Source organism: Salvia hispanica, chromosome 2, assembly GCF_029641045.1.
Source record: "Salvia hispanica isolate PSC_SH4W2 chromosome 2, Shi_PSC_v1, whole genome shotgun sequence".
In the NCBI taxonomy this organism is placed as follows: Eukaryota; Viridiplantae; Streptophyta; class Magnoliopsida; order Lamiales; family Lamiaceae; genus Salvia; species Salvia hispanica.
In genome coordinates this window covers 34,769,126-34,778,916 of record NC_142693.1, presented here as the reverse complement: position 1 = coordinate 34,778,916, position 9,791 = coordinate 34,769,126, and the positions used below count along the sequence as shown (strand labels likewise).

General features: G+C 38.1%; 1 protein-coding gene and 1 pseudogene across 1 annotated transcript; one reads left to right on the top strand and one right to left on the bottom strand.

Moving 5' to 3' along the window:
- The first annotated feature begins 2,052 nt into the window (after positions 1-2,052).
- On the top strand, positions 2,053-3,747 carry LOC148932264 (putative LRR receptor-like serine/threonine-protein kinase At1g74360 pseudogene; annotated as a pseudogene).
- An 85-nt stretch (positions 3,748-3,832) lies between these two features.
- Positions 3,833-6,177, bottom strand: LOC125201134 (flavin-containing monooxygenase FMO GS-OX-like 9). The gene is made up of 7 exons (XM_089066129.1): positions 5,533-6,177; positions 5,296-5,366; positions 4,933-5,091; positions 4,776-4,858; positions 4,517-4,652; positions 4,246-4,419; positions 3,833-4,156 (listed from the first exon to the last, which is right to left on the bottom strand). The coding sequence occupies exons 1-7, from the start codon at positions 6,083-6,085 to the stop codon at positions 3,959-3,961; spliced, it is 1,374 nt and encodes a 457-aa protein (XP_088922255.1). The 5' UTR covers positions 6,086-6,177; the 3' UTR covers positions 3,833-3,958.
- Positions 6,178-9,791: the final 3,614 nt, after the last annotated feature.

Sequence of the window (9,791 nt, the reverse complement as noted above, 5' to 3'; positions counted from 1 at the left end):
ATTACTAAGCCAAAGACGTAACTATGCAAATGATCATATAACAAAGGCAATCATTCAATCTTGATAAATGTGCATAATTCTTTACCATATAGTATGAATTCATTAACATAAGGAAATTGTCGGAAGCAAAATCACAATGAATTCTACACCTTATTTGAATTCTCAATTCTCGGCATCGCAAAAGAAAACCTTGAATTTCTTCTCAACGATTTCTAATATAATCCAATAGATTTCACATGAATCTCAATTCATTAACATAAATCGGCGCGCATAATTAAGAAATTAAAACATAAATTCATGAACTTAATTAGGCATATTATACACGCCGCCAACACTCTTGCATATATTATTCATAAAATCAAAACTCTAATTCTCCTTTTCCGAATTCTCATAGAGTCATCAATAGAGTGGCTCTGATACCACTTGTTGTAATAATTGAATGAACAATTACATAAAGCTCTTTATAATGATTAACCGAGAACAATGGAGAAGGGCACAAATAGTAGAGCGGAAGCGTACATTGATCCATCTAGAATAAAAAGGTGGAATTGCTTTGCAGTGGCTATGGATTCTAGAATAGAAAGGTGAAATTGTTTTACAACGGCTATGGATCTTCCAAACGATTACAGACATTCTTAGTATGCCGAGAGAATATAGAGATATCGAATGTTCTTCTGACGTCTGGACCATAACCCTAGCTTATATATATATATATATATAGGGGTACGTTAAAATGACAACACTAAAGACACTGTGACATCACGCCAGACTGCAATATTATAAACGCTAGACTGCAATATCTAATACACTAGACTGCAATCTATAGATTGCAGTCCAGCGTATTGGATATTGCAGGCGGGAAAAATTGCAGTCTAGCGTATTGGATATTGCAGTCCGCGAAAATTTACCCTTGAATAATTTTTATGATTGTCACATGGCAGCTGATTATTCGTCCATGTGTACAAATGATTGGCTAGGATTGGTGGTATGGTGTTACTTTAAGAGGTGTTGTCATTTTAACACAAACTTATATATATATATATAGAGAGAGAGAGAGAGAGTTGTGATCAATGTCGAACCAATTTTAAAGACCGAACTAGAGACCAAATCTGAGCCATTAGATCTAGTTTTTTTGATGAGATGTGCTGCTGTGAAAATTTTTTCAGCTTCATTACAAGCCCATTTTACTTCATTATATAGGTTTATTACTTCATTCTGTACTTCAAATGCTTCTACACATACTTCATTCCAACAATTTATTACATTATTCCATGTGTTTATTAAACCATATTAGTGCCATGGCGTTGGTGATAGATATTGTAGAGAGAAAGAACGACACGCGACGGCGAAACCACATTTACGTACTGGAATGAAGTAAAAACCTACTAGAATGAAGTAATATATTCTGAAACAAAGTTAAATCTTCGTAACATGTTAGTATGACTTATTTACCTTCAGATGAATTAAAATAGGCTCGTGATGAAGGCAAAAATAATTTATAAATTTTTGTATCTTATCCATAAAAAACTAGATCTAAAAGCCCTAATTTGGTAGGGTTCGGTGGTTCGGTCTTTAAGAGTGGATTTGTGGATAATAGGACTCTATATATATATATATATATATATATATATATATTAAATATAAACCCCTATATTTTCTATTCGGTCCCTCGTCAAATAGAAAATCTCATATGATATCTACACCTATTTCCCAAACTTTAATACTCCATCCGTCCCATAAAAGTTGAGACAAAATTTTTGGGCACGGAGATTAAGAATTTATATTAAATAAATAGGAGAGATGAAAAAAGAAGGAAAGATAAGAGAGAGTAAAGTAAATAATGGAATAAAATAAGAGAGATTAGATGTTTTGTCTTTTGTTAAAAAAGGAAATTACTTAACTTTGTTGGGACGGATTAAAAAGGAATACGACTCAACTTTTATAGGACAAAGGGAGTATTTAATAGATCCCTTTGGTTGGCTGCTGAAAGATAGTCATACACATTAAATTAGTCATGTGGAAGCCTAAATTTCTAACACCAACATCCGGACGATGCAGATTTCCGGCTACATCCAGCTCAGCGGCAATCAGTTATCCGGCGAAATCCCCGAAGAAATTGGGAACATGCTGAATTTCAGTATGTTGCACTTTGGCCTAAACCGGTTCAGCGGCGAGCTGCCACCGGGGCTGGAGAGGATACCGTTGATGGTGCTGAACGTCACGCGAAACAACTTCTCCGGCGAGATACCGCCGGAGATAGGCAACCTCAAGTGCCTACAGAATCTTGATTTGTCGCACAACAACTTCTCCGGCCAGTTTCCGAGCAGCTTGAACAATTTAAGTGATCTCACCAAGTTCAACATTTCTTATAATCAATATATATCCGGCTCTGTTCCGGCCGTTGGACAGCTGGCGACGTTTGATAAGTGGTCGTTCGTCGGGGACCCTCTCCTCCGGCTGCCTCCATTCATCACCAATGAGACGAATGGGGCGCCACCGTGGAGGAACAGGGGAGGGAGGAAGAATGAGCCTAGGGGAATAGGTGTGTTTTTAGTGGTGTTGGCTTTGGTTCTTGCTGCCTCAGTTTGTGGGATAATGACACTGATTGTGTGTCTCCTTATTAAGAGCCCTATTGACTCGAGAGGGTATCTCTTGAATGAGTCGAAGGGAGTCGAGTTCGGGTCAGGCTCGAGCTCGTCATCGCCATGGGGGTCGAACACGATCAAGGTCATTCGCTTGGACAAAACGGCCTTCACGCATTCGGATATCTTGAGGGCTACTAGAAGCTTCTCGGATGAGCGAATCATCGGCAGGGGAGGGTCGGGCACGGTGTACAGAGGTGTGCTGCCCGACGGTCGGGAGGTGGCAGTGAAGAAGCTGCAGTCGGAAGGTGTGGAGGGGGAGAGGGAGTTCAGAACTGAGATGGAGTTGTTGAGTGGTAATGGACTAGGTTGGCCTCATCCGAACCTAGTCACACTCTACGGTTGGTGCCTCAACGGTTCGGAGAAGCTGCTTGTCTACGAGTACATGGAAGGGGGCACCTTAGAGGATCGCATCACCGACCGAATAGGCCTCAACTGGCGGAGGCGTCTGGATGTCGCGGTGGACGTGGCACGGGCGCTAGTGTTCCTGCACCACGAGTGCTACCCGAGCATCGTGCATAGGGATGTCAAGGCGAGCAATGTGCTGCTCGACAAGGATGGAAAGGCCCGGGTGACTGACTTTGGTCTGGCACGGGTGGTGGACGTGGGAGACAGCCATGTCAGCACCATGGTGGCAGGGACCGTGGGGTATGTCGCGCCAGAGTATGGGCAGACGTGGCAGGCGACGACAAAAGGGGATGTGTATAGCTTTGGTGTGCTGGTGATGGAGCTGGCCACGGGGAGGCGGGCCGTGGATGGTGGTGAGGAGTGCCTGGTCGAGTGGGCCAAGCGGGTCATGGGGGACGGCCAGAGGCCTCTGCCGGTGGCTCTGCTCGTGTCGGGTCTAGCTGATGGAGCTGACAAGATGGGTGAGTTGCTCCGGGTCGGGCTATGGTGCACGGCTGAGACGCCTCAAGCTAGGCCTAACATGAAGGAGGTGTTGGCCATGTTGTTTAGAATTACTTGCACACAAAAGGATTTTGAACATGTTTCTGATTTTATTTGATTTTGTTCAACTAGGATTGATGTATAGGCTCTCTCTGTTATTATTCTTTCTTGTAATTAACACACATTGTTAGAAAGGGGAAATTTCACCATTTTTGCATCATGCTGTTATTACAATAGATTTGACAAATAAACATCAATATTTCCTTACCAAATCACACTAAAACATATTTTGACAAAATTGCTTGGTTTTCTCAACATGAAAATACTTGTTTTATTTTGGCAATCTATGATGTTGAATTCTTATAGTACTAGTGCAACACATAATTGTGTTGTTGAAAATTCAATAAATAGATCCATCCAGTTTCTAATTAGGTAGAATCTTGAGGTCCATGTTGAGTAAAATGTGTGCTGGTATAAGCAACTTGAAGCATCTCCTCATCTTGTTCATACGATTCGCGATACGTCTCCAAGTTCGTTTCAGCATTCACAATCGCAGACAAGCAAAGCACCTTCCTCCACTCCTCCAAATGCGGAAAACCAGTGTAGTCCGCGTATTTGTCACAGTACTGAAAACAAATGGAAAGTAGCAGCACATTGTTCAATAAGGTGAATTCCATTCATGAAAATGAACTATATCAGCTTAGTCTTTTTATACCTCAAACTCTGCAATGTCATGTGTATAGTGCTTTGGGATGCCAGCAGCCTCCCTCGAGTCATAAAACTCCTCGATCGATTGCATCATAGCTTCCCACGATGGCAAACTCCGTTTTCCAGACAAGAGTTGAGCAATCCATATTGCTTGGGATTCAAAGAAAGGAAACCCTATGATCTACACATTAACCATAAAAATAATAAATAAATAAAACCAAATTTTGCAAAACATGAGTTAGAACATACTAGTGTGGTTGTACATGGAATACATTTACCTTTCTTGGGATGCCAATAAAAGATAGAGAAGGTGCTAGTGAAGGAGGGAAGGTATGCTCATAGAGGGGTCCCACTCTGTCATCATCTATCCTCACTATTCCTTTAGTATCAAGAAATGGGAATGAATATGAGTACCTACACAATCCCCACTTGTACTCATTAGCTCTTGCCATCCATGAGCTAGTGTATGCTTCAAGATATGGTCACATAAAGTATAGTTTGAACTAAGCATGGTCATGGTATAAAGTGACGGTTTACCCGGTACAGTATATGATGGTGTCGGCTATGATCCACGAGCCATCACGGAATAGGACCTTCCCGTCCTCGTGTAGGGACTCTATCTGCATCCATGAAAAAGCTATTAAAAGGAAATCAACTATGAAATGTTTTTGCTTAAAATGTTGAATTAACAAACCTGTGGTTTGAGGTTTAGATTATCATGTTTAGCAATGACTTTTGATAGGCCTTGAGAAACATCAGGGGATTTAGAACTTAGGTAGATCTCCTTTGCCACATTGACAAGCTCCATTGAGATGTCTTGTCCACTCAAAGAACTCCCAACAACCACAACTACCTGTAAAGAGTAGAATAATCACAACAAAAAGTTAGTTAGTATGTTTGAGAACAAAGTAATCAACCCTTCATCAATAAAACTGATGGGATTTAGTTAGGTATGCATGTCTACCAATAATTGTCAGTTAAAAATTTCCTTGCAAATTATTACTATATCTTGTCTTTACTAAATACTAGTATAGTAAAACATTAAATATCATATTACCTCATTCTTGAATGGATGTGGAACTCTGTAAATGTGGCTATGCATCTGTTTTCTCTTCCATGCATCCATTCCTAAACATATTCCAAGATCAAATATCAATGGATATTGAGTCGGGAATTGATATTCATGAATCAACGAATTGATATTAATGTATTTGCAAACTAATATAGTTTTGTGAATAGACTTTAAGAAAAGTTCTGATAAGATATATCTTGAATAATGAAATGTATATTATACCTTTGATTGAAGGCAACCGAGGGTGGGAGTAATGCCCGGTGGCTACAACCACCGCGTCATAGACTTCCTCCACCTCCTTCTCGTTCTCTGCCTTGCTTTTCACCACCCACTTCAAATGCTCCTTGTCAAGAACAGGGAAGTCAAGCATCTCCACATTCTCAACCTGAGTATTGAACCGGATATGCTCCCTCAACCCGAAGGAGTCACAGAAATCTTGCAAGTAGAGAAGAAGCTCTTTATGGCCAGGAAACCTCCTCATGTCCCTACCCTTCTTGCCTCGAAATGGAAAATCAGTGAACCCCATGATTTCACGAGGCGAGATCAGCCTCAACGAGGCGTAAACGCTGCTGTGGACCTTCAAGAACCGGGTTCGGCCTAGAGGGTTTTCTTCCTCCACTTTAGAGTCATAGAGCCATTGCCCTCCAACATCATGCTTTTGTTCAATGACCACCACTTCATGGCCCTCCCTCCTCAGCTCCCGGGCTGCGACTAGACCAGCCGGTCCGGCTCCGATCACGCACACATTCTTGGACAAGTTCAATTCGGAAACCATTGTTATTTTGGTTGAGTTGACCTCACTATTTTTAAGGGATGTATATATGAGATGTGTGCCAAGAATTAATTTGTGTGATTGATATATGGGTCCATTGCATGTGAGGCTATTTATAGTTAAAAAGAAGGCCATGTGTTCATTTGGGATTGCTAGTTTGGTAGATAGGAGACAAACGTGAAACAATATGATCATTTAATACAACATTATACGTGTTGGGAGTAATCTTTTGGGAATCTTAAACTGAAAGAAATAATGAGCTTTTTTTTCCCCTCGTCCTTGTGTGAGGCTGTGTTAGAAAAATTAACATAGATAGTTATGAATAAATAAAACGAATACATAAATTATTTACCTAGTTCCATACGAGTGTATTTAGGTCTAGGGAGCCTAAATTCTCTATACAATATTTGACCACACAGTTGACAATGAGAGAAAGCAATTCTATATATATACAATATTAATCAATCTAATTCCGGTCATACTTCATTATAAGAAAATATTAATGAGGAAACAAATCTTAGTGATGATAAAGTGAGCTTATTCATTACATTATCATTTTTGATAGATATTTTCTTCGATGTGACATTTTTTTTCTTACTCGTTTTGGAAAACTGATACTTCGTACTTCATACTTCATTCGTCCTAAAAAATTAACAAACTTGTATGTGATACGAATTTTAATGTAGAAAATGCTTTTTCTCCATATTATTATCTATCTTAAAAGTCAGAAAGGGATTACTAAACAAATTAAAACACGTTCAAGCTATAGAAATCGGTGAGCTAAAAATCCAACAAATAAGAACAATAAATTAACTAAAGCATCCAATGCACAGGAGATCCCAAACAAATCCTTCGAAATCATCAAGAAATCAAAATACTCCCTCCGTCCACAAACAATAGATATATTGTTGTTCGGCACGGGTTTTAATGTAGAATTGGTAAAGTAAGAGAGAGGAGGAAAAAAAGTAGGTAAAATAAGAGATAGGGAGAAAAAAGTGAGTGAAGTATGAGAGAGGGAAGAAAAAGTGGGAAAAGTATGAGAGATAAACTTTCCTTTTCTAGAAAGTGATCTATTTTTTGTGGACGTCCCAAAATGGCAAAAGTGATCTATTTTTTGTGGACGGGGAGAGTAGTAACTAATTATAAGGGACAATTTTTGTAGTTATTATTATTATTATTATTATTATTATTATTATTATTATTATTAAGGGTATTGGGAGAAATTAGAGATTTAAGAAATACTCCCTCCGTCCCATAATAAGAATCATGTTTTGTTATTTCGGTCTGTGTCCCATAATAAGAGTCATATTTCATTTTTATCATAAATAGTAAGTAGGACTCATATTCCATCAACTTATTCCTTTCACATTTAATTATAAAACTAATATGTATATAAGTGGGACCCAATTCACTAACTTATTCAATCCATTATCTTTATAATTCTTAAAACCCGCACCATAACTAAATAGGACTCCTATTCCGGGACGGAGAGAATAAGAGCATCCACATCCATGCTCTTACAAAAGAGCATGGATGTGGGTCTGAACCCACTTTTATTCATTTTTTACTCTCTGCTCTTCCACAAGAGCATGCACAAGGGTCCCACCATTCTATTACTCAATTTAAATACTCCAATTACTAAAAACATTTCCACAATATTAAAATGCATTAACAATACCCGAAATACTATTATAAATTATTAAAAAATTAAAAATTACATAACTAAAATCCTAAAAATTAAAAAATTATATAATTAAAATCCTAAAAAGCGAGGTTGAGAGAGTTGTTTGGTATAATGTAATTTTTTGTGTTGAAATGAAAGTATTTATAGATGAAAGTGTGACTTTTGGAATAAAAATAATGAAAAAAATAAATTAAAAGTGTGGAAAAAATGGATATATTTTATTGGGAAGTGGGAAAATATTTTTTTTATTAAATCTGAAATTTTCAAATTTTTTCGAATTAAAAAACAAAAAAAATGATAAATCAACGGTCAATCAGAGCATGCCACATCGGCTGCTCGTGCTCTTGCCGTCGGCACGGCAGTACTCTTAGCTAAGAGTAGGTCCATGCCGTTGGCAAGAGTACAACGGCAAGCAGGATGTTGGTTGCACCGTCAGCACGGCGCGTACTCTTAGCTAAGAGCACCGATGCACATGCTCTAAGAATCTTTTGGCAGACTATATCTATCATTTAACGTGCAATGGGATGGAATACGAACCTCATTATTCTACTGCCTTGAAATTAATTAAAGTTGGTGGGACAACATTAAATTTATCGAGCAAAAAAAAAAAATAGAATCAAGGGTCTATATTTCCATGTCATATTAGCAGTACTTCTTATGTGGATTATTTTAAAACAGTGTACTAATGTGCTTCTGATTTGTTTTCAAAACTAATAAAAAAAAAGGTACTCATTTATATTATTATCAAAATATGATCACACAATATTAACAATAACAATAGTGGAGTTATTTGATTGTCAATGATTTATTTTAAATGAAAATAATGTTAAAAAATGATTAGTTATAACTTATAAGTAGTTAACAACTGTGAGTCATGGTTTGCAAATTACCTCACCATTTTAGTATTTTGGAAGAAAAGTCAGATACATGAGGTAGGTATACAATATAAGCTGTATGACCGACAATTTTTCAGAATTATTACCCATAATTTGTAGAAAATACATGAATTTATATATAAAGATATTAAAAAGAATGGTCGAGAATTTACTACGTTATCAAGTTTTTGTTGAATTTTATAAGATATATAGCAAGTTTATAAAGTTGGTAAATGGAAAAATATTTCCTATTTATCTTTATCTTTTCTTTCACAAAGTCAAAATTAAGAGAGGGAATTTACATTTGGTAACTAAACGTTTTATATTTGACATGTTAGTATGCCTTGAATTTGTATAGGATTAGGTTTTCTAATTGGGATAGGATTATGTTTCCTAGGCCCAATCTGTCTAATGTGTGCCTATATATATGGGAGTAGAGCACATAATCTGTATCTGAAGCTGCAGTCATAATACAATTTGTTCTCCGTTTTTGCCCGTGGACGTAGCCAACACAACGTTGGTGAACCACGTAAATTCTGTGTCTATTTATGTTCTTTTGTTTCTCGATTCACAATTGCCCTATTTGTCATAACAAACTGGTATCTAGAGCCTTGGTTTTCGAACTAGGGTTTTGAATTCCGCTGCGAAGGTTTTGTCCGGTAAATCGAGATGTTTGCTCTGAACGTGAAGGTTGACAAATTCACCGGGAGAAATAGTTTTGGTTTATGGCAGATCAAGATGCGATCTCTGCTGAAGCAGCAAGGTTTGTGGGAGCCGCTCAAAACAAAGAAGGCTACGGAGGATGATAAGGAGTGGACAACCCTAGACAAAAAGGCCCACTCGACCATCATATTGAGCCTGTCTGGCGATGTTATCATTGAGGTTGCGGATCAGGAGACGGCTGCTGCTCTTTGGGCGAAGTTGGAGAGTCTATACATGACGAAGTCTCTAACCAACAAGTTGCTCTTGAAGCAACGGTTGTTTCGGTTACGCATGCAGGAAGGTACGCCCCTTCGGGATCATCTGGAAAATTTGAATAAAATTTTGCTAGATTTGCGTAATGTTGAAGTTAAAGTAGAAGACGAGGATGCTGCTTTAATTTTGCTTGTGTCTCTGCCTGAATCTTACGAAAATTTTGTTGAGTCTTTTA